General features: G+C 40.2%; 1 protein-coding gene across 1 annotated transcript; it reads left to right on the plus strand.

Annotated features, from left to right (window-relative positions):
* Window positions 1-793: 793 nt before the first annotated feature.
* On the plus strand, window positions 794-8,500 carry TwdlE (TweedleE). The gene is made up of 2 exons (XM_083134903.1): window positions 794-942; window positions 7,500-8,500. The coding sequence occupies exons 1-2, from the start codon at window positions 928-930 to the stop codon at window positions 8,076-8,078; spliced, it is 594 nt and encodes a 197-aa protein (XP_082991029.1). The 5' UTR covers window positions 794-927; the 3' UTR covers window positions 8,079-8,500.
* Window positions 8,501-26,733: the final 18,233 nt, after the last annotated feature.

Consider the following 26,733-nt stretch of genomic DNA (forward strand, 5'->3'; position numbering starts at 1 on the left):
GTACTTGAAATAACTATAACAAACCGTGCCTATCGCCTCATAAACCTTTATCCCATCTTCCACATGTTCTTCTTGCACTTAACTGACGCACCATCTTCAGTCAGATGAACACCAACACACAAACAGAACACTTGAGTAACACAACGATAAATAATTTTAAAAGAACAACAATGCAGCGAGGAAGGCAACAATGCAAAACGAGTACAGAAAACAATTGCCTTTTTCTTACGCTCACATTGTTTCCAAGATCCAATTTCAAACTCGCGGTACCGTTACCAACTTCCTCTCGGGAGAACATCCTCGCAAGGCTGACTCTTCCTTCTCCTTGCTCCGGGCTGCAGCGTCTTAAGGCACGTGTCCGGAGCATCTTCCTATTTCGATCTTGCACCACAGATGAGAGAACAGCTTAAGGGCAGCCGAGGAAAAAGAAAGCAACACGGGAACTCATAGAGAACGGAATACTTTTTTTCTTTTCGGGTTCCTACGTGGTGGTGGTGGTGGTGGGGGGGGGGTCATCCGTAACGTCGATATCAAAGTGAAAAGTTGTTGCCAATTGCAAAACAAGGTTCTTCATTGCCTGGGGAGAGAGGTGAAAAAATATTTATTGCGGCAAAGGGGGGGGAAGGGCGCGTATGAGCTGATGAAAATGTTGTAGGTGTTACATTTGTGTGAAAACGGACAGCCAATAGGCAGTGAAAATCCCCTTCCCCCTCTCCCGTCGCATCTGCTTTTCCCCTTCCCATCCACTCCACCTCTTCACCTTCACTCTCGGACTGCGCTCTGTAACCCTAGATTTTGGCCGTTGACGCTCTCCACGCGTATAAAAGTAGTCCAGGGAAAGCGAAGGCATCAGTTCGCTCTTGGTCTTCAGTGTCTGCAAAGGACTTACGAGCTCGAAGACTTGGGAGCCTGGCCACAGGGAGAATCATGAGAGTGCTGTTGGTAAGTGTCTGTGTGTCTCCATTAGTGTCTTACATGACTCGTCGATAAGTGTCTGGGAGGGAAAAAGAATCGAAACTGTGGTTTTGCACCATCGGCGTCTACCATGAGCTCTCGAGTTGCAGTTGACAAGTGAACGCATGGATTTTTTTTCAACCCCTCGAATTTCGGGTCGAAATGCGGATTGATGCAAGTGCGGACGACATTGGAATGGAGCATGTTCGAAAGAGACGAATTCTCTTCTAACAGTATCCTAAGAGTTATGCTGAGCTGCCAGTCTCGTCTCTGCGACCAATGTCTGACGTAACATGTAACGGACTAACTGAAGGTTACTTGGCCTCGGTAGCGCAAGTCCATTTTTCCACTTGCGTTATCTCTTTATCCATTTCGGTTACTTTTCGTCGCTCTTCGTCCTCCTGGATTGATCGCGACGATGAGCATGAATGATGAAATGGATGATTGGACAAACACAATGATACCTCCATGGTTCGAAGCTGGTACGTCTGACTTCGCAGTGCGTTACGTTATCAATCCATGTGTTCGACAACATGATAAAAGCATTAAAAGCCTGCCGAAAATTAAAACATGATATCTACCGTTGGAAGTGAGCATGTTCAAAAGAGCATGTTTATACATTTCGGTGCACTCTCAAAATTTAAATTCCCTTATGGCATAAAATAAGGAATTATTAATGTTAATTGAAATCTAGTTGCGGTGTTTCCTTACAAAATCGCTTGCAGAAAAATTAATGCATTATCGAATGCATTACGTCGTGGCATTAATAATGTGGATATTTAGACTACACATTTTAAAATTTGACTGTAAAAGAAAATGGTCAGTGTTTTGTATTACATAAGATCTGAATAGCAGAATACTGTCTTGCTTTTAGTGAATACGAAAATCGTTTTGCCTCCTCTGAAGAAACTAAAGATACACGAATTGTGGTTAACTTGTATCTCGAGTGCTCAAGAACGACTCGTGCAATTGTATAAAACTTAACATGGAAATATATTATTACCATTTGCATGTACTAACCAAAATTCCTAGACAATCAATATTGTTTCCTATAATGTATTTACTAACTCAGCTTCACGTAGGTTATGATTCTCCTAGATATGCTAGAGCTCTAAATTAATTATATATTACCACTTAGGTACAATGGAATTGCATTTGGACTGACGGTACAGATATGCTTCTTTAAAAAAAATAGCTTGTGTTTCGAAGTTGTAACTACGAGGTTCGTTTTTCATTCTCATGTTGATGTCACTGGAAGTAGCAAGACTTTCATTTCTTTAAAAAATCAATACAAGAATGTGATTTTTTATATATAAGTTATATTTTTAAAATATAACTTGTCAAACTTATACGTAGGTTTCGGCGCAAAATTAAGTTAAAATGATGCACGAATGGTTAACCTGTCCTCAGAAATAAGTGATACTATTAACGTAATAATGAGAAACTCCACTTTTGGACATACAATTATGCAGTTCCCTTTCTGAAACGAGCATTTATTGCCACTGAAATTCGCAGCACTTAAAATCAGGCGCGTGCCGAAAGCACTTACAAAGAAATTGCACGTTCTTTGGAAAGTTGCAGAACTCCAAAACACAATCCTCGGCGAAATCGGTTTCGTATTTTGACGTCAAAGAAAAAAAATTCCCGTGACCTCAGGTTCAACGGTGGAATCACAAGAATCCTCTTTCACTTTCTTTGTATCTCCAACACGAACTTCAGGAGCGCGTGAAGAACACTGTGTACTCGCCTCTTTTTCTTTCTTCTTTCCTGTAGTGTGTGCATCACAACTGAGAGATACAAATCTCACCATGTTTGTTTTTACTTCTTTTGCAAGGTGTAGGTATGTGCACGAATCATAAGCACGTGCATGAAAACATATATATAGCCTGAGTGTCTGGTGCCAATTATTTCAAGAAATTAATGTAATCCATGCACTTGCTGTAAACAACACGAACGTTTCCTCTACTGTTTTTTTATTATTATTTTCCGTCTTTTTTTACATTCCTGGGTTAATCGTGAGAATAAGCTAATCGAGCGAGTTGAGTAGTAGACTCATTATATCACAACTGACTATTCAGAGTTCGATTCCTGCTCTGGCCATGAATGTTGCCTCGTGGGTCGTTCATCCTCGTCGTCGCGATTAGCTTAGGAAGCCAGAAAAGTGACGTAAAAATATGTAAATATGACAGGATTCGAACCTTGGTCTCCAAGATAGTTAACATACCAGTCATTTCTTTAAAAAATAGCATCCTACTCTTTGAATTTTCTGTACTACATTATACTTAGTTTCGAAATTTCTTTCTTTTTTCTTCTTTTATCAACTAAACATTACAAACATATCTTCTACAACAGCGGCGATCGAGGGCCAAAACTGGATGGACCGGTGGGGGCAAGGGTGCGTTACTTTTTCTTGGAATACAAGGATTAGCATTAAGATCCCATAGTTCGGGGGCAAAGTGGTAAAAAGTGGAGGGCAACTAACCCCCACGGCCCCCTAATCACCGCCACTGTCCGCTATATTGCATAGAACATCTTGACGATGGTCTCGGGTGGAGGTAAATTGCACAATGGTTTCGATCCCACTTAAACTGTAGGTCCAGTCTCGTTTAGCCTATCTGTGCATAAAGTGAACTTAGAAGAGAACTTCTGCAATCTTGGCGATGGCTATTTGATTAATTCCCTGAATGCTAGTAACAATGGTTCTGCACCATCATGCAACGTTACTATTCTCTACTGCTTCTCTCTTAAAACTATACTTATTCTAAAACTACGTTTAGAGAAAATAGGTGCTCTCTCGAAACACTGTGTTAGTATAAGTACAGGTGAAAGCACTAGACATGAATACTTTCCATTTAATATTGCATGCTGCTATTTTGTTACTGTCACCTAGTAATTCATCCAGGATTTAAAATTTTTAAATTGTCTGTAATGGAAGATAATTCTCATTCAAATTATTTACTGGAATTTTACATAATACGTATTATTAGGTTTAGAGGGGAATAAGCAATGATATCGTTGACTCATCTAGCAATGCCGAAGAAAGCTAACTGGGAAATGCTTGACAATTGCAAAGCGTCTAGAGTGTAAAATTCATTGAAGATATAGATTACCCCATGAACACAAGACAAGTCAACGTAAGACTTGGGAATACCTGCGCGGGAACAAGGCGTTGTAATTAGGTATTATCCATCAAAAATTATTCAAGGTACTCATTTAGGAGAAAGTCGTAGGGTTCCGCAGAGTTAATTGGGCAAGAAAAAACCCACGGCTATCTCTGCCTACGGAAACACATCGTCCGCATTGATGCCATGCTTCGTTCGCAACCCACAACGCCTTATTTTCACAATACCAATTACTTTCTAAGTTTTCTTTCAATGTCCTTTCTAAACTTTGCTGCATTCCAGAAAATCGCACATTTCCCTTGGGATATATCCGAATGCACCTGCACTGTTTGAACTTAATCTTTTGTCCTTTAATGTTCAATCACAACTGATAAAATCCTGTCTCGCCTTTTTCTAAGAACTTGTCTCATCATCCACCTGAGCTTTCCAATAACTTGTCTTGATTATGATCTGTGTCGAAAAATGTATGAAGACGTGTGGCTGGATTAGACGGAAATTCTTACTTTAGCTTCTAAGGTACTGAATTCTCCCCCACATCACCTTTCCGAGGACACCCAAATGTCAACCATTCTTCCACATATACCCTGCATTGCATTTTGCAGACTAGCGAGGCTCTGGCGTCTGGACTCATAGCCAGTGTAATCCTCTGTGAGGCTCGTGTTGTGTCGTTCCTAAATGTTATGATTGTCCTTTCATCCATCTCATTTCATCACCATTCATCCTCATCTTTGCGATTAGCCAATAGTGCAGAAGAGCGAAGTAAAATAAACTAAACCAATCAAGCATTCTCCCCACATAGAGATGAACGAGACCAGATAGACCCAAAGTTTTTTCAGGGTGTCCATGTCTCACATCTCCAATAACCTGCGTTCGACTTTCGTATATGCTTCCCAAAGGACAGGCAAAGTAAGAACGAAAACTGAGTTGGAAATAACTGGTGAAGAAGAGCAAACAATGCTGGAAGTGATCAAGAAAAGAAAAGAAGTTGGCTGGGACACTGGCTAAGAAGGAACTGCCGGACAAAAGACACACTGGAAGGAATGGTTAGCGGGGAAAGATCCGAGGAAGAACAAAATGTGAGATGATAGATGATAAGTGGATCTTACGCTGACATGAAACGTAAGGCTCAAGATCGGAGGCTATATTGAAAAACCTGCCAATTAAGCCAGAGATCGATGATTCAATGAATCCCATTCAATTAATCACTTTCATAATCTTTCCATCATACTTGACAACAAGCAATACAGCATAACTGTGAAACAACAGAGAATTGTGTTCTCTTCGACAGTGACTGTTAGTGGCGGAGAAGAGTCTTATTAGTGAATGTAGGTGCTAATGAAGATTAATTTCTTTCTAAGGTCTTCCTGTTTATTTATTCTAATAACATATATTTTATACATGTTTACAGTTGTTGGATGGGGCTACAAACGATTCCCTAAAACACATTAAATGACGGAAGAAAAAGAACAACAATAGTAATAGTTTTGGTTTTGTCAACTTTATGCACAGAAATACTAATCGGGACTGAACCTACAGTTTAAAGTGGGATCCGAACCACTATGGTCATCCACTGAGTATCGAACCCGGGATCCCTTGATTACAAGACAACGAAGTTACCACTACGCCATCGGGGAAGTTCCCGTCCGTATTAACTTAACAACGTGGAAAAGGTTATTATTATTAAGGGGTGGATACCACTGTCCAGAATGACTTCCTCGCCTTCTGGGCTAATGATCAACGTGAGTTGCAAAGTCTAAAAAAAAATTCTCCACTGATTCTTGAAGAATCTAATTCACTGCTCCTGCAACAACTCTTGTCTTCCTAGCACGTGTTGTGGAACCGTTTATTGTAGTGACACCTTATCGTATTGCCACGCACAGGAGGACCTTGGAAGAGCATTACGCACCGAGGCATGACTTTTACGCTACGTGACAACTAAAGTGGGTAAACGGCAGAGTATTGTTGCCGTCATGGGGTTATTCTGGAGGATGTGCAGCGGCGTTTTTGCTAATGACGGTTCTGTCGGGAAGCAGTCATTGTTTTGAAGTCTTGCCTTGCTTTTCGAACCACGGTGGCTTGTTGAGTCAACGGCATGCATAGTCCCTTCTCTTCCCAGCCAGCCTCCTTTTAGAAACAAATGAACGCCGTCATGCACCGTGTTAATAATTACTTCCATTGTATCCCGCCGCTCACAAACGCCAGGAATGGGCAGGGAAGGGTCCCTGAAATTCTTGCACAAAGAGAATGCAAGTGTTCCGCTTACGTATTTTCCAAGAATCAAAATGCAGTGCGAAAGAAAATGTAACTAATTTCTTTCCCCAGGTCACGGTACGAATGGCATCGTACTAAACAAGGCAACGAAATAGAATCAATGCAATGTGTAATCCTGACGAGTCGAGTATCTTTCTGAAATTTTTCAATGCCTACAAACATTTTTGTGCGCAGGATTTTTTCGGAAGGGGGTTTTGTTCTTAGGGGAGCGGGTTACCATTTGTAGTCCTTTTGAAGTTGTTCAAAGATAAAAATGTTAATCGGGGGCCATTTTAAAAGGTGGTTGGTCTTTCCCGAATTCTCTGCTGCTTTCATTTGAAATTCCTGATTTTCTAAAAGTTTCGGGGCGGGCTGTAGCCCCATCAGTCCCCTCTGCGTACGCCAGTGCCTACAGATCACTTCTGTGGAATTGGATTCCCAGAAGGAACACATGCTGGTTTAACGCCCACTGTAAATTGTAGATCAAGTCTCAATAGGCCTACTTGTGCATAAAATGGAACAACAGCACAAAGGTGTCGAATGAAATTAAGGTACTTATACATAATTTGTTTAACGTCTTTTTTTTTACATGAAGAGAATAATGAAGAATGTAGCTCATATAGCACGAAGCCCTAATATTACTGCAATAAATGGATCATTATTGCCCACAAAATATTGCTGTATTTTCTTTATTTTACTTCGGCTTTCTGCCACTTTTGGCTAATCCCGACGATAGAGATTAGATGAAATGGATGGAGCAACGCTCACGATGAAAAACCCATGAGCAAACTGGGACTCCAACCCTGAATGCTCGGTGACGAGATGGTGGGTCGACCCTTCATCGAGTCATAGGATGAAATGTGTAGAATTAGCTTTTCAGTGTCGATGTGACCTTGATATCTAGATAAACAATATGTCCAAGTGAATGTTGATGGCTATACAACTGAACCAACTTAGGAGCTTCTAGGTCAAGAGGAAGATACTTGAAGCACTTCTACACCAAAAACAGGATGACGAAGCAAATAGTAATAAAAGTTTATACTATCAAAAATTATTACTTTGTAAACGCCTAAACGGGACAGAAAGGAATCGGTTAAGATCAGTGAATGTGTTAAAATATAACGCTGGTTTTGTAGTTTTGTATCTCAAATCAATGTTTTTTTGTCTTTGTAGATCCTTGCATCCTTCGGGGTGCTAAGCAACGCTCTGCCAGGCGGAATTGGCGGAGGCGCACCAAGTGGTGGCTATGGTGCTCCCAGTCTAAACAGCTATGCACCTCCAAGCAGCGGCTACGGCGCACCAGCACCTGTCTACGGCGCTCCTCAGCAACCTCCAGTGATCCACAAGCACGTCTACGTCCACGTCCCACCCCCAGAACCCACGTACTACGCCCCGAAGAAGGCGCTACCCCCACCACCACCCCCGCAGAAGCACTACAAGATCGTGTTCATCAAGGCACCAACTCCACCACCACCAACGCAGCCAGATATCCCCCACATCGCTCCTCCGGCAGAGCAGAAGACCCTCATCTACGTCTTGGTCAAGAAGCCCGAGGAGGCACCACCACTCCACATCCCCACCCCGGCACCAGTCAAACCATCCAAACCGGAGGTCTACTTTATCCGGTACAAGACCCAGTCCAAGGGCGGATACGGTCCTCCACCATCCAGCGACTACGGCGCACCGGCAGCACCGTCGGCACCGCAAGACAGCTACGGTGCACCACCGTCCGGACCCAGTGGACCCTATTAAGACGAGGCTTGGAAGCATTGCAGGTTGTGTCATTGTTGTTAGTGCTCTGCACTGGTGGTTCTCAATACATCCTTTGTTCCGCGGGTCCTTCACGGTGCACGAAGAGAAAGAAAGCTTAATAACAAAACCATCCGAGATCAAGCTAAAGGACTGGATATGTGATTACGTTTCATTCATTAAAAAAATAACATTATTATGTACAATCCGTTGGCGGCGCTTGATCGGGGCGCAAGTATACGGGTTCATTAGCTGACAGGGACCGCTGCGGCATTAAGACTGTGAATAAATCCTCCATCCAATGTTCTGTGTTCAACGCGTGTGGACAATTACAAACATCCATATTTTATATTAAATGCAAGGCATTTATCTTTTGTAATATAAATCGCCAAAAAAATTAATAAAAACTATGTTTTTCTACAAAACGCCTCTATTTCTTTAATCTCCTATCCTTGGGTTCTATATTATACCACAGTACACCAATGGCAATATTGAAGATTGGACTGCACTATCAATACAATACATTTTATTAAGATATTTAAGGACTTTTCAAAGCATAGATTCTACATATTACTACCAAATGTTTGACAAGGTAACTAGTCCTTACACTATTTAAACAGTTAAAATATAAAATTCTAAAAACTTTCAGCCTGCATAGCTTAGAAAGCTAATATTAAGAACTTTTCGTACACCATTGAAAACATTGACAATATGATATCTATAGAAATGAAGTAAGTTGGCCAAGCGGATAAATAATTTTGCAATCCCACTTTGCAACGGGGCCTCCCAAATAGAGTGCAGGTAATGTTGTCACTTCTTTGTCGGCGTGTCCGTGGATTCGATTCCCGATGGACCCATTTTAAACTGTAGTTCTATACCTATTTTTGCCAAACAGTCAAATGACGGCCAGAAGATGCAAAGATAAAGGAGTGGAATTTGTTTTTAAAGATAAGATAATATTCCCTCATCACAAGATTTCAAGAGCAGTTATTGGACTTGAAAAAACGAAGTTGAATTAATCGGAATTGGTTACAGCGAACATGCATGAATACCTCTAGATGGCATAATGCTATTTATTCAGGCCATCGGGGTCAAAGCACACAGAAAAGACAGAACTGGACGCCATGTGAGTGCAATATCATTAAATGATAAACAATATAAATGAAATTGCAATTATTCATTCAATTATTAAAAATTGGACAACTGGATTTGCCAAATAAAATTAAATGCAATAGATAAAGAACTAAAGAAAAATTAGAAAGATATAAACTTTCGCATATCAACATGTAACAGCTCATTCAATAAATATAAGCGTGTGAACAAATAGGTTAGACTAGTCATGTTCTTCTGCTGTCTATTCTAACTATAGGCCAGAAAGATTATTTGGTACGATTCCCGCCACTAAGTAGTCTGTCGTCTGCAGGCTGTTGTTGCCAAGCGTATGTTTCATGCAAACATGGCGACTGGCCGTGTTGTTGCACGAGGCAAGCAAATAATTTCATTGAGTTAATTAAGCCCTTAGAGGGCAAATTATTTTTCTCTCGTCATCTGAAATACCTGCTCCGCATGTGTCTATTGCCTTCCCATCCCCTCCGCTGTGAATGTGGTAATCCACGTTTTTAAATTCCCCTCACAAAGGACACAACGAGCTCTGGCTGGTAGCAAGCAAAGCACGTGCTGTGTCTGTCCAGCGCTCCGTCAATGGACGGAAATTTTTTTGTTATAGCTGGCAAGATCAGGCCACCTAGCAGCGAGAACTGAACCAGAATAAGCCCAAACCATCAGCAGTGGTCTTCTTCAGTTACTTCTATGCACGAACGACAGTACACAAAAAGAGCAACATTACTTCTTTTGAACTCATGTTAGTGATGAATTCTAATACATGAATAGTAGGCCGAGGCTGGGGTACTCTCCAACTACCCTAAGCTACCCAAATAAGTCTTCTACGTTAGAAATCATCAAGAATATGCTAGATGTCAGAAGGCAGCTACAAAACTTAAGATTAACGAAGTAATGGTATGCAATATGGACATAACTAAAAATTACAGGCTGAAATAATTTATCTCTACCTCTGTTCTCAGTGAATCTTCTCCAAATAGGCTCCACCTCTACACAAGTATTATAGCTTAAGAAAGATGGTAAAAACTGAACCAACAAGTGAAGGAAATTCTAATGTTAACAGCAACGAAAGTCATAGGAATGCTGCCACCTAAATGAGTGTTTCCATTTCAAAGTATACCCTTTGTTAGTTTTTTACTAGATTACACCAAGTTAGGTTTTCCAGGCAATGACTGTGTAGAGTTCAAATTAACGGAGAGAAATGCTCAATTACGGAAGAGACAGATTTCCATCTTGTCAAAGTAACTCATGACATAAATATTAGGCCATCCAGAAAGTAAGTTTCCCTGGGGTCGTGCACAAAAAGGAAACCTTATTTCATTCAATGATTTATTGCCACAGATACAGCACTTGTCCAGTTACTTGTCAACATATTTCCCGCCGGAATTAAGGCACTTGTCATAGAGTGGGACCAACACCTGTATACCTGCGTCGTAGAAGTCCGCCGACTGGACGCCGAACCACTGTGTGACAGCCGTCTGAACCTCTTCGTCGCTGTGAAAATGTTGACCAGACATGAACTATTTCAGGTGCAAGAACAGATGGTAATCACTGGAAGCGAGATCCGGGCTGTACGATGGATGATCGAACACCTCTCAACCGAAACTGTCCAGAAGGGCTGCAGTGCGCCTAGCCATATGCGGCTTCGCATTGTCGTGCAGGAAGATCACCCCGGCACTGAGCTTACTGCGTCGCTTATTCTGAATGGCTCGGCGCAATGTCCCCAGTGTTTCACAGTAACAGTTAGCGTTCACAGTCTCACTTTTGGGCAGAAACTCTATGAGCAGAATGCCTTGTCTGTCCCACAACACCGTGCACATCACGGTGCACATCGTCGTCATGCACATTTTGCCGGCCTTCAGTAAATGTCCTGCACCAACGACGCACCATCTGCTTGCTCATGACGTCTGGCTCATACGCCTGGCACAGCTAACGATGAATTTCGACCGGCTGTATGTCTTGTGCGTTCAAGAACTTGATCACCGAACGAACCTCGCACGCGGCGGGAGATGGAATAAGAGCCGCCATGTTTCATCTCTGCCGCGACGCTACTGAGGACTTTCGGGAGGCGTCTTCTAGGACATTCACTAGCCAGGGCATGGCCTGCCACCTGTGGGCGAGGGGGAAACTTACTTTCTGGATGCGCCTAATAGTAGATTTCTTGTACAAATACACACGCAAACAAGCTTATTTCATTCATTAATAGTCATTTAACAATTTTATTCTGAAATCGTAACATTTCATACTTGGAGTAAAATACTAGTAATGCTATTCAAATTTAAATGGATATACTCGTATGTGAGTATATCTTGAGTGCAAAAGAGGAATACACTCTCCTATTATATGGTTGTGGGAATGGTTGTTGAATGTTGGACCTCCACCGGGTATCGAACCCAGAACCCCTTGATTACAAGGCGACGAAGCTACCACTGCGCCATCGGCGAGGCTAGTTAATACAAATAAGAATTACGTAATGTTCATCTTACAGTACGATGTATTTAGCCTTTGTATCCAAAGTAGTTTCCTATTAATTTCATCGGCCTCGTGGAGGAGTGGTTAGCACATCGCGCTACGACGCCAGGGGTCCAGGGTTCGAATCCCGGCCTGGGCATGGATGTTTGTGAGTGTCCATTCATCAATTTCATCATATCATCACTCATCCCCCTCTTTGCAAATTAGCCAAAAGTGGCACAGAAAGCGAAGTAAAATAAAGCACATCAATCAATCAATCAACCTATTAAATTCGTTTTACAGGCTGAGAAAGGAAGAAAGCAAACGCTACGAGGAAAGAATGGGTCATTGCATTTGCCCAATCAATTGCGCCACATATACTCATTGCGTGGTTAACCCAAGGGCCAAAAAAGCAACAACCAAAATAAGGAAAAAGCATGCCAAACGCGTGTTTTCTCCTCTCGCTTCCTCTTCGTTTGTGCCCGACTGCCTCCGTGATGCCATATGCTTCTTTGTCAAAAAATTCTACTATAAACATTATGTCTCTGCTTTTGCTGTCAGAGTATTTTCCCTTTATGATTATACAAGCACTGAACACTGAATAGAGGTTACGACGATGTGTTGGAGAATGTCGCACATTTTGGCAACGCAGGGGCAGTTTTACATGGCAAGCATTTGCTCCCTTCACTCGCTTGCGGTTGGAAATTCGACGACGGTGCCAAATTGTTTTTCTCTTTTCGATCATGCTGCAAGGATAATTGACAATTGTTTCATTGTTGACAATTTGTAGAAGTCATTGAGTGAACAAACGCGTAGTGTTGCTGCTGTTGGTGCAAGGATCCCAGAGTGACACTCGAAGAACACACTGATGTAGCATTACGAAGACAAGTGCAAGAAGCATGTCACGCATGATGCGGAGGGCTCTGACAGTAATAGCAGTTGAAGTACTGGGCCTCCGAGGTCACTAGACCTGAACCAATTCGAATTACTCTGGGGATGTCTGAAATCACTTGTTTATTTATGAGACTCCAGTGAACATGGACATGGAATTAGTTGTCAGGATTGTCGCCGTCTGTGAAGTGGTTTGCAACACGCCAGGGATATTTGCAAGCATGCGGCAGAATCTCATACGGCACTCTGGTTAGCGGCCGTCTTGTTACTGTTCTCAGGTATCTAATTATATGTAAGTTGCTAACACTGGTTTTTCAATGCTATGACACTAGTTTCCAAATGTACAAACACGTAACTCATACGCGTAAATCAGTGTCCGTAAATATTGCTACTCATTGCCCGTCAGCAGTGTCACTATCTGTCCATACATGTCACATATTTGTCATTCATATGGACACGGACGCTTTCAATCGTCTGGTTTCACCCTATATCTTATTACGCTGCCTTCTCCTACCCTATCTGTTCAGCGGTGCGTCCCTTATTTCCTCTTTCCCTATTGCGTACATTTACTGAATCACCTTGCAAAGGGCATGGCAATGAAACAGGTAATTGAAAATATTCCACAGTTAAGGCAAAATAATGCATAATGAATACATAATTATGAGAAAATGAACTAATTTATTGAGTGAAGCAGAAATATCAAAAGAAAATACAAATATAGTTCTTACAGTGTGATTTATTTGAAAATAACATTACTACGATGACCTGCATTTCGTTCCAGACACTCTCTCTGTAAGGTAGGAATTTGAGCCACCTCTTCCCAGATCCGATCTTTAAGTTCACTGAGGGTGCGTGAGGGTTGGTTGGAAGACTTATCCTTTCAATTATCCCCATAGAAAATAATGACACGCAGACATATCCAGTGATCTGTCGGTCCAATAGATATCCCCGTTGCTGTTCTTGTAATACGCTTTTACAGCGAATGCTTTGCCCCGTTCTACGACTCTTCATAACTAAAGTCCAGCCGACCTTATAGCCGGCGCAGTGACCCTCTGTTGCCGCGTTTACCTACGAAGGAACTTCCGGTCAAACAGCAGATTAGACCTACCGCTGCCCCCTCTTTGGGCAACAAGCAGCAAACTTTTAAACACTCCTCCCGGAAGCAGCCAGCACGGAAACAGGATTTTGTCAAAATGGTCGCTCTGCGCTGTGATTGGGGACCGGTTCGTACGGCGGCACTGCAAGATGGCGGTAGTCACACGTTACCTATGACGCAACAATTAGTGTTGCAAAATCGCCCAAAATTCATTGCCGCACCCTGTATGTATTGAAAACTAATTATATAATATTACAATTAGTACAATGGACGGACGTATACCGGAACTGCCACTAACAGCTATGCATCTGCTTTTCTTAGGGTCAGTAAAAACGTACGCCAGAGCATAAAAAGTGAATGCATAACACTAGGTAGGTGACTAACTCCAGACCACCAACGAAAGTGTAATAAATTCTCTGTTGACAGGCGTCTAACGGGGTCAAAGGAAGAGCCCTCACCACTGAAGATTAGTCTCGCCCGTTGGCTCTGTTTCCATGCCAGATGACTGCTCACCGTGAAAGTGTCGTTCCCCGTTGTGGCCCAATTTAGCACGGATCATTAGTTGCATGTGAGTGCTTTTTTTGCCATCAGGCATATAAGTATTTTCAGTTTCATTTCAGAGGACACGTTTTTTTCTATGCCTTTGAAACATATATAAGTGCAGTCTTTTACAAAATTAGAATTTCCAAAATGTTAATAGGGCATCTCAGATCACCATATATGTAAAGAATCGATATTATAAAACGTAATGTGTAGGCCTACACTCACCGCCAATAAAAATGGGACACACAGATCCTGAAATACTCGCTTCCATGCATGGTGTTATGTGTGTTGCCTCACTCTACGGGGATATCAGAACTTGTCACGGAAAATTTGCTATTAAAATCGACGATAAGTGGATTTTAATAGCAAATTTTCAGTGACATAACACATAATTCACATAACACCATGCAAGGGAGTGGGTATTTAAGAATCTAGTGTCCCATTTTATTGCCCGTGTCTGTACATACAATAGTGTAATCAAGCATGAGGCATGAATAGAGGCATGGCCGTATATAAGGAGATAGTATAATGGGTCCTAACCCAATCCATTAATTTAATAAGCATTTTGCATTAATTGAATAATGGCATCAATATTTCATCAAATGACTATAATATTTGTCCTTTTTCATTTCTCTCTTAGGCCTCCCAGGGGGGAGAGAAAGGCGGGATTTGGGGGGTATCTGACCCCTGTGTCCCCCTCCGATTTAAAAGAAAGAGAGAGAGAGAGAGAGAAACAAAGACGCTCAGGGAAAAAAAGAAAGAAGAAAAGAAGGAATGCGGGCAGTGTGTAGTTGGAACGAAGAGAGAGAGAGTGAGAGAGAGAAAGAGAGAGAGGCACCAAGAGAGAGAGAGAGGAAGGAGACTGCCAACTTCCCTTTTCTTTCTTTTCCCTTCTTATAGAGAGAAAGAGAGAGAGAGAGAGAAATCATTTTGAAAATATAACATAGTTTAGAAGTGGTCCAGAAGCTTAATCTTATGTTCTTTACGTAAAATAATTTTTTTTTTCATATCTTCAGAATAACTTTATCTACATTCATTATGTTAAATGTAAACTGTAAAATGGCAATAACCTTTTCTTTAAAAAAAGGAGAAAAAGTTCAAGGGAAAAGACACGACGACGAAGGAAAAGAAAGAGAAGGAGGTATAGAGTGAAAGACTGGAAGTTAAAGAGGGGAGACAAAAAGAAAAATGGATGAAGAGAATAAAGAAAGTTAAAGAGGGGAGACAGAAAAGAAAGAGAAACAAAAAGTTAAAGAGAAAGAAAGAGAGAGGAAGGAAGAAACGATGAGACAGTAGAAGGAGAGAAGATGAGGCAAAGGCAGAACGGAGCATAATATTACGCAGATTCCTTCAAATTAGTTTCACAACGCCAACAAACTTTCTGGTTTTCGATCACCAAACTAATGAAAAGAAGCTCCACGTCCCACTCCAGTTTTCTTGCTACACAAATTAGCGGTGTTTAGATTTAGATCTATGGTTCGACAATACAACGAGCCGTTGATTTGCCATCAGAAAACATGGCCATAAAAGAACCAGTTAGTTTAAAACAGGATCCTGTATCAGTTTTCGTTCGTTTGCAGAATGTTGAGTAACATTTTTTTTTACTTATCAGTCTTCACAGAAGCTTTTCGTCTTCGTCATCTTAAACCATTACCCTCAGGATTTTGTGTTAATTGATCTCTTGACAGATTGGTTAACCCATTACTGTCCTTTTTATCGGCATCCAAATTGAGAACTTCATTAGGAGCCGATGACAAATCTGTCTAGAGCCGGTCTTCCTTGCGAATCCAATCATGTCCTTCGTTCTTTACATATAATCATACGAAAGAAAAGTACCAATGAGTCACCGTGTTTCCAAAATGGTTGTTAGTGAGAAAATTGTGAGTTTCTGTGGAGGAAAAAGTATGAAACTTTTCACACTACGTATATGCGGATGGAAGCAATGTTTGAGGCAAGCCCCAGAGAGAATATCCGCCATGTTGGGTTTTTCGCATTACTCTTCTTCATGTGAGTTTTCTCATCAACCAAAGGGCGAAATTACACCGATTTTTTTCAAACTTTCACAAAGGATGAATTTACAACATTACAGTCTCATATTGAAAATGTACATAAATAATGCAAAACGTTTAAAAATAAATAACATTTGTTTGTTATTTATTTTTCAATATATGTTGTCGGTAACGCGTCTGACTACCATGCTAAAGGTCCAGGGTTCGATCCCCGGCCGGTTCAAATCCGGGAACTTTTCTAACGATGGAAGCGGCCCCGGCGCCCACCCAGCGTCGAATAACATGGGTACCTGGGGGAAACCCTGGGGGGGTAAAGGCGGTCAGGGGCGTGATGCTGATCACATCACCCCCACTCACGACCGGATCAAGAAAGTGTGGGGCGTTACCCCCACACCCCCTATACGCCTTCATGGCGTGGTGCTAAGCACAGGGGAGCAGTTTACCTTTTTTTATGTTGTTTCAAATTGATTTTGTACAAAATTACTAGCGAAATCACTATTCACCATTTAAAAGGTCATTAAAAGATCCTTAATTTGCTGTATAAAATGTTTCGATTGGTTGAAAAATGGCGGAGATTCAAGTGTTTAAGGGATGTCGCGTGCGCACAAATGTACACACACGCGCGCGCCCACACACACACACAGACACACACACACGAATATCAAGGTACCTAAATATCCTGTGTGGAAAATTAGGAAAATAAAGTCAAAATTATATCATTCCAAAAAGTGGAAAAAAGGTAATTGCAACGCAGAGTATCATGAAGGGAAATACAAGAATCTTAGGAAAGAGATAAAGAAAGGGGTAACAGCAGCGTACAAAATATACGTACATCCGTAAGACAGAGGAAAACATAAGGATATATATAATGTATGGACTTACATTAGAAATAAAAAGAGGGATTCGGGTAGTAATACTTTTGAATACAACAATGAAATCTTACACAATGGGCTAGATATTGTAAATGCATTTGCTTATGAATTAGACGAAAGGAGACAGGTAGATGTATTCTATGCTGGATTGGCCAAGGCGTTCGATTCGGTAAATCATGACATTTGACTTCAGAAGTTATCGTATTTTAATATTTCTAAAAACGTAATTATGCTGCTAAAATCTTACCTAATGGACTAGAAAGCAATTTGTCAGTTATAGAGGATACGTATCTCGGGAATACCCTACGCCTTCTGTGGTGCCGCAGGGATCCAATTTGGGCCCACTCCTGTCCTTACTCTTTATTAATGACTTCCCGAAAATTATTACGAAATCGCGTTGCCTTATATTTGCTGACGATGTAGAAATATTTAGAACAATTTGCTCCGACGAAGACAACCTTGACTTGCAGGCAGACGTAAATAGATTACTACAATGGAGCGAAAATTATAGACTTTCATTTAATCTTGACAAATAACAGGTAATGTCTACAGAATAACAAACGCTCGAACAATAAGAAACTTCCGGTATCAGGTGGGAGGAAAACAAATAACTAGAGTCATAAATTCACGGATCTTGGTGTCACATATGACGCAAATCTATGTTTTAAAGAGCATATGCATCATATCGTTAACGAAGCGTATAAGAAATTAGGATTCATAATATGATGTGGGGAAGATCTGAAAACTACATCAATATTAATAACTTTGTATGTCTCCCTAGTACGTTCACTCGTAGAATATGCATCGGTAATATGGCAGCCTTTGAACAAAAAAAAAAACATATGAGGGGAAATAGAGATGATTCAGTCCAAATTCTTGAGGTACATAAAGTACAAAGAAGACAAAGTCTACCCTAAATTCACTCCGTGCTCTGAGCTTGTATCGCAGTTTAACATCGAAAAAATTGAAGAAAGGTTTAATCTAAATTTGATGAACATTAAGCACGCTATATAAAATTGTAAATAACAAAATACTCTATGGGGTTAGTATCTGCATTACAATACTGTGTACCTCAAATTAGAACCAGATCAAAACTCGGGTTGTTTCATGTACCAAAATCTAGAACAAATTATGTAAAGATATCTCCGATGTGGGAAATGGGTATAAAAATTATAATGAAGTAGTAGCAAATGATCCGAGCGTTGATATAAACAGTCTGTCATTTCAATCATTCAATAGAGTCTTACTGGGTCAGTGAAGAAAGGAGTGAGGGGTTCGTCTGTATAGTAATTTAATGAAACAATTTATGTTATGCACAAATATATGTAATGCACAAAATGTATGTATGCCTCAATGGAACAATGTTCTGTGGCATCATTTGCTTAATAAATAAATAAATAAATAAATATACATATTATATATATATAGGGTGTAAGGCAACGACCTTTTGAGAAAGCACTCAATAGTCAACCTCGTTTCCACGTAGTATACTACAAAATTGCAGGCCAACGGAGCTTTGGCGTCTGGACCTACGGCCAGCATAGGGTTGTGTGTTTTGTTCGTATGTATGCTGAGTACCCTTTTTCAACCACATGGTTAAGGAGATTTTCGTCCTCAGAGACAAGTGTTGATTTCAGGCACTGTAAGAGACTCTCGGTCCCGTATAATATGGTGGGTGCAAATAACCAAAGCGATGACGCACCAAAACTTTATTTCAATCAGTCAGTCAGTAAATATATATTTGTTTGTGTGGATGGCATAAAATTAAAGTGTATTCAGAAATATTCAGTACATATAAAAAATTGCTTTCCTCGCCCCAAAAAATTGCAACAAGAAAGTGGTAAGCCCGCCCCCGTGGCCGAGTCGATGTCGGGAACCGTGGCGGAGTGGTTAGCACATCGCGCTACGACGCCAGGGGTCCCGGGTTCGAATTCCGCTCGGACTTGGATGTTTGTGTTGTAAGTCTTGAAAGAAATGATACAGAGAATTGAGTAAAAATGTGATAAGGGTGTATGAAGTGGGTTGGGGAAAGCTGCCGCTTAGGGGCTTTCGTTTTTTTTTTTTTTAAAAAAAAAAAAAGTGGTTAGCACATTGCGCTACGACGCCAGTGGGTTCGAATCTCGGCCTGGGCATGGATGTTTGTGAGTGTCCATTCATCCATATCATCATATCATCACTAATTCCCATCTTCGCAAATTAGCAGAAAGTGGTACAAAAGCGAAGTAAAAAAATCATATCAATAAATCAAAGAAAGGGGTAACTGTCAATAGCCACATACGGCTATTATTATTAATTATTTTATTCTTGTTGTTGTTGTTACTATTATATTACTATTACTACTACTCGGAGGCGCCAACTTTACATACATTTTGGGGGGCAAGGTAATTTATGGAGGGGTAAGGTTGGCTTAAACAACATTTTATATGTGTAAGTATATGAGTATATATAATTTGTCCCTCTGCGTGAATTTTGGGAGCAGAAAGTGCCTTGCCCCCCCCCCCCCCACCGAAGTCGGCGCCTTACTTTTATTACTGCTACTGCTACTTCTTATGTTTTTGTTTTTTAATTATATACATTTGTAATTTCCATATTCTGTACGTGCAGAAATGTGTACTTAACATTAATTCATGTAAGACAAAAAGCTGTTTTTATAGTTAGATAAAATAAGCTGGAAGCTTAAACTGTAACCCTATTAATAAAGATTATAAAAATAGTTTCTGACTTACGGCCTGTAAGTTACAGAAAACAATACTTTTTTGTTATAAAATACCGCTACAATTTCACCATTCAAAATTACATTAACTCTTTCCAGAAATCTCTAATGGGCAAGTGCCCTTCTGCCCCCCTCCCACCCTTGACTACCGGCAATACTCTCAGTATATGAAGCTGAAGTATAATTTGTCTGGAACAAATTTAAAATTTCTTCATTATTTCTTCTTTGTTCATAAACCTACTTTTAAGAGCACCTACTACGTAAATGTTCATTTTTCTAGAAACACAGTAAATTTCCTCGACATTTCCATGACTTTTCCAGAAAAAAGTACATTCCATGGTTATCCAAGGATTTCTAGACCAGACACTCTAATATATGGGTAAAGTTGAGTGGAATGGTTACTAGATAAACAAGTTCCAATATAAAATGCACAAATAGAATTAAATCCTTAGATGGTGTCTAAGCCTGAGTCCAGCTCAGTAAGAATTCAATTCAGTGAGCGGGGAAAAAAATCCTTCACCGTTGCCAGCTGAGAGGAGAAGAGTGTGGCATTCGCTTCGGGTTAAAAGAGTTCTGCGTCGAAGTAGGGCACACGACAAGGAAGCTAGAATGAGTTATGTTTTGTTTTCGTAATTGCAAATGCTGGACTCTTGTTTGTACTCAGACGGTCAAGTGTTGTCACGAGTTCTGTCTCTTGTATGCGAGAACAATGTGTGAATGGTCAATAGGTGTTGTGTTCAAGCTTTCCTTTCTGCCTCCGTTTTATTTTTCGTTTACGAGATAAAAACCATAAGCACTTATATTGTTTTGCTTCTTCTAAGTTCTGCACTGTCTAAAATTAATTTATGGTATGGTTTTTTTCTAAAGAATGTGTACAATTTCTGAACATTACATTAGTGAATAGTTAGTGTGTCGAAGAACTTGTTTTATGAGGAGAAATTTACGAAAACAAATACCAAAATATCAAACATGGTAGGCAGTGTAGGAACAGGTGGTTAAACTGCTGATGGCACACCGCATATGGGTCATGCTTTGATATGATATAATATGATATTTGTTAGCGTCGCATTTCTTCCACTTTTGGCTAATTGGGTCGACGAGGATGAGTGCTGTTATGATGAAATTGATGAATGAAACATTCATATACAACGCCCATCTCCAATCCATATTCGAACCCGGAACCCTTGGCGTCGGAGATCGGTTTATCTTATTGATTGATTGATTAACTTGCTTTATTTTACTTCGCTTTTTGTACCATTTTTTTGCTAATTCGCAAAGATGGTTATGACATGATGAAATTGATGAATGGACACTCACAAACATCCATGCCCAGGCCGGGATTCGAACCCAGGACCCCTAGCATCGTAGCGCGATGTTCTAACCATTCCGCCACGGGGGCCGTCTAATGGATCTTATGCAGATCATTTTGTTCACAGAGCAACCAAGAAAATAACTGTATTATAATGTATTGTAATCAAAAATAATATAAGACATTAGCTTTTTTTGTTCAAACCTCCCACATTTCAATTCATCATTGCTAAAAGGTTATGAAACATAATGGAATGCGGGTGGTACTAGACGAAAGAAAAACTCAAAGAATTTTATTGCATGAAGCACTAAACACGAATACACCAATACACCTCTACACTGAACTCTAATACATCCCCCCCCCCGCCCGATTTCGCAGTGATAGCGTCCTCGCCTTGTAATCAAGGGGTCCCGGGTTCGATACCCAATGGAGGCACATAGTGGTTCGGATCCCACTTTAAACTGTAAGTCCAGTCCCGATTATCCTTTCTATGAATAAAGTGGACTTAAAACAACAATTCAATTAATCAATCTAATACACCTCTATGTGTGCACCGCACCGTTTGTAGCACGAATGATATTCAATCCGAGAACCTCCGGTTTGTTTATTAATACTTCCAGTCGCCAAAAACTTCGCACACCATGCCTTAATGGTTTTCCCATCAGGTGCTTCACCTCCATATTCTCTCAGGTAATTCCCTTGCACTGTAATGATTGATTTGGTCTCTGCATACCAGAATACAGATTGTGCGCCGCTGCGGAGTCGTCATTGTGCTTTATGCGATTGTGGCGCTGCATAGTGAGAGAACGGTGAACTTCGAGGTCATGCAATTACATTATTTGAGTTTCTGTTTCGTCTAGTACCACTCGCATTCCATTACGTTTCATAACCTTTTTAGGAAGATGAATTGAAATGTGGGAGGTTTGAATCAGTGTCTGATTAATACCGACCTCCATGGCATAATGGTTTGTACAGCGCGCTACGACGCTAAGGTTCCTGAGATCGAATCTCAACCAGGGCATCTGTGTGTGTGAGTGTCCTATCATCAATCCCATCATATCATCACTCATCATCATCGTCGAGATTAGCACCAAGTGGCAGAGAATAACATTTTAAAAATAATAGTGTGGCCAAAAACTATGGAGACTCAAGCATTTTGATTATCAATTTTAGTAGTATTTCCACTACGCTCAAAACGTTATTCATCACACGAGCATTTTTAATTTATCAGTTTACAATTTCAGAAGAAAATCTTGAAGTAAATAATATTTGGGGCAATATTACTGTTAGAAGCCTACTTTCTTGTGCTCTTAAATATACAGCAAAAGTTCAGTTCGCATACTGACACTTTGCACTTGATTTCGCCAACAAAATTTCTGGATTGGATTCCTGGTTTTGGACATGTTCCTTTGTAAATATACCTACCTTCTTTAGAAGCATGTCATCATCATTCATCATCATCAACTTCGGCGTCGAGGTCTAGCAATGGAAATGCCCGAAGTAAAAATACCAATAAAAAGAAACCGTGACTCAGAAAACTCGTCACTCCTGCTCACTTTCAATGTCGAGAACAAAAGTGCATGATCACTGCAAAGCGTATCAGAAGAAGACCGCGATTGACCTACAATCAATGAAAAAAAAACTAGTCCTGTTGTCTGGCAGTTTCGCTTTCCATTTGCTACGGGATATGGGTGTCCTGATGTCACCTCCTGGGAATCCCTCCCTCCCCCCTTTTTTTAATGGAAAAAAACTCACGATACACGCTGTATCTTGGTGACGTTCTGCTTTACCACCAGACCTTCGGCATTCGGAGGAGAATGATCAATGACGTTTCCCCGCAAGAGAGCGTGAAAGTTTAGGGGGAGGCTCAAATGAGAACGGATGAGAAGAATTGGCGAGTTTGATGATGCACCTCCGAGGTTTTCCGTTCAACTGTTGCAAACCAATAATATAAGTTTCTATTTCTGTTGGTAAGGACTACAAATGGAAAATTTGAGTGTTTGATTGATTGACTTATTTTATTACACTCCTCCGCCACGTTTGGCTAATCGCAAAGAGGATAATTGTGATTAGATGAATTGATGAAAGGACTATCACAAACACACATGGGCAGCACACATCACAAAGCCCACATAGCATTATCTTGGCTGTGAGTTCAGAGACGCCAGAGCCTCGTTGCCCTGCAATTACCGGAGTGTACAAGTGGAGGTGAGGTTGCCTTTTGGGTGACTTCTCAACGGGTCATCCCTTACGCCTATATCTCAGTTTGTTAATGGTCAATTATGTTGCTAAGCTGCAGATTGTTGATATTTATTGGCAAGTTTGTTTTAATCTTTTAAGAGAAAACAAAGTTTGTGAGCATCCTATTTGTCTTGCTAATCTGAAAAACTGATATTTATATGTAGAACTCACAGATTGTTAGTTTAAGAAAAATATTAGAAGTGTGATTTACTCCTTAGATTTCTGAGCACTGTCAAAAGAAGAGTCCAGTTCGGCTTGTTTTAAAATGCACGTTTAAAGTAAACGATATGACGCAATTTGGGAAAAGCCTATAAAATAGACAACGACCATCCTGTATGAAACAAAAATTAAACAGGTTTCAAACCTGTAAGTCCAATAAAATTTATTGGTGATTGATAATGATCAGTTTAAAATATGAGCCTAGCAGTTTAGAACTGGCTCTCCTGGATTAAGTCCACTAGGAACGATGTTTAGAACTGAAAGGAATCTTAAAGCACTGTATAATGTGAATTGTAAAAAGACACTAAAAAAGTTCTAAATCATGTTCAACATCCCTACCCGATAAGTGTCATAGTAGCCTACTTGAAGTCTCATCGCTCCCTGCAAAGTGAGCCGGGGTGAAAATCTTGTAATACGGGACAGGAGTGGTACATGTGTTCCTACAGCAATAAATCTACGGTTTCGTGTGTACCAGTGGGTTTGTTAGTGATTACAATAGTGTTGGAGTTGGCACCACGTAGAGGAGTTGAAGTAATTGCAGTTAAGCAGAAAATGTTATGGTAATTGAACGCTCTAAAAACTATCTTGCCTTTTGGACACAAACACAATTACTACAAAAAGGAAAACTCATTTGCGGATTATAATTACTGCTATATTTAGGGATAAGAACGAATTTCATTTCCCTGTGCAACTGTTGTGTACCTTTTTCCTACACTTGTTTCATTTTCGTAATTATGGCGTTCGGAACTCCGGTTTGCAAGTTCTACGGTAAATGTTTTTCTTTCTTTAATTATTGAGAAGAGGACCACAAGAGAAATCATAGAAGAGGAACATAATAGTTACTCCTTCTTTACCATATTTCAACTTGAAGTAAAGTAAAAAAGTAAAAAGTAAAGTAAAGTAAAGTGCTCCCTGTGCATACCACCACGCCATGAAGGCGTATAGGGGATGTGGGAGTAACGCCCCACGTGAATGGGGGTGATGTGATCTGCATCACGCCCCTGACCGCCTTTACCCCCCAGGGTTTCCCCAGGTACCCATGTCATTCGACGCTGGGTGGACGCCGGGGCCGCTTCCAACGTTAGAAAAGTTCCCGGATTTGAACAGGCCGGGGATCGAACACGGGACCTTTAGCATGGTAGTCAGACGCGTTACCGACTGAGCCACCGCGGCCATTGATAATGAGTTAATTTCAGCCCATAACTTCTAGTAGAACTTTAATAGAAAGGTGACATAAGAAATACGGTTGGAAGATTTTGACAACAGCTGAGATATAATCTTTGTACGCTTACAAAAATATTGATTTTTTAAAATGTGTTTTTCATTTCACATGCAGAAAATTTGAGAGGAATTACGAAAAGCTCCTAAAAGATCAAATCTAAGATTGCTTAGGATCAAACATGTTTTGAAAATGATGAAAAGACACTCACAAAGAAACACATGATTAGACACTAGCCTAAGCAGAATTTTATTCGGAAAGTGCTGAAATTGTAACGGTGGATCTTACACAGCTAGGTTCTATGGGGGAGGAAAGGGTTAGACAAACTATAAAATAATAAGTAATTACCATTTCAAAAGTTATTCAAATGCAGAAATAATATCGGGTATCATTTTAAGTGGGTGTTGCATTTACCACTTTCCTTTCTCCGGAGTTCTTTACTAATTTAATTTGAAAATTTTGATTGTCTCCAATTTTTCTGGAGAGACTACAGCCTCATCAGCTCCCCCTTTCCCCCGTGCATGCGCCAGTGTGCCCAAGCCACAACTTTGGATCGACCGCGCTTTCGGTCACAGAGATGGCTTGGTTCATTTGGAGTGATATTCACTCTTTAAAGGAATTTAATTATAATTTTTACTTTGCTCAATAAAACATTAGGATGTGCCACGGGTTTCGCATTCGAATTTCGGCGTGGGCATGGGTGTTCTTTGAGTCTGTCCTTCCATCATATCATCACTCATCCTCATTGTCGCGATTAGCCACAACAGGCAGAAAGGCGACGGTAAATAAGTAAAATCAAAGCAAATGAAAACACTAGGAGATAATGTACAGGGTGTGACAGCGTTCATAGATATGGTTACCAGACGTCCGGGAGGAATTTCAAAAAAATCAAATGTTCTACATTTTGAGCGTCACATAATATTAATTAGGAAAGTATGTGTTTCAGTTAAAGGGGAATTCATGCAAGTTTGAACAAAATTTTGGGGCGACATTCTGATGATGTCAAGTTATTGAACTAAAAACTACCCTAGATGAAACTTCTGGAACCATTTTGAGTTACGGTAATTGCTGAATATCTGTTTGCCATTACAGGTCATAATGAGAGAGTAATTTCATTACCATCAGCACAACAGTAATGAGAGACTTTATATATATATATATATATATATATATATATATATATATATATATATATATAAAGTGTAAAAAGTTTGGTTCTTGGGTTCAGTATTATTTCAAAGAGTTTAACTGTTTTGTCTCTCGGAAAAATATAATTTGACTAAACCTCAAATTTTGATATAAATTGACTCCTCAGAGAAGTATCAGTTGAAACAAGTAGTAAGAAGTGTATTGTATATAAGAATTGATTACAAGTTTGGAAATTTTGCATTTAAGAATTCATTAAGAAATCATACTATATTTTTCAAAAGCTGAAAAGTTATTTTAGTATCTTACTTTCTAGTGTGTTCTGGAAATGTGTATTATTTATTGTGAATGTTTTGTGTCCTACATTTTGGGACAGCATGTCCTACTTTTCGCTTATAGAGATCTGGTAACCCTATTCACAGCATAATTTAAAGCCGCAATTGTATGTGGGAAAAAGTATTGAATGGCCTTAGTATGCACCTAATTATACAGAAAGGAATGTCATTTACCAGCTAATGTTTGAATATGTCTCCTGGCTAGGGGTGTACGGGATCCCGAAAAGTCGGGACCGCGATCGGGAAAACAAATTTCCGTCCCGATCCCGACTTCGGGAAATGACTTTCCGACTTTTCTGGTTCCCGAGCAGTCAGAAAATACCGGATGGTCATTTTACAAACTCGGTAATTCTCTACGTTTTCTGCATTGTAAATGTCCGGAACTTATCATAAACTGTTCGTTTTTGTACCAGAAATGCAAAAACTATCACTTACGGTGAAAATGACGTGTAGAATTCGAGATTTCCAGAGTTTCGGGAAATTTAAAACATTTCT

The sequence above is a fragment of the Lepisma saccharinum genome, chromosome 14 (genome assembly GCF_977018435.1).
Source record: "Lepisma saccharinum chromosome 14, izLepSacc3.1, whole genome shotgun sequence".
Lineage (NCBI taxonomy): Eukaryota > Metazoa > Arthropoda > Insecta > Zygentoma > Lepismatidae > Lepisma > Lepisma saccharinum.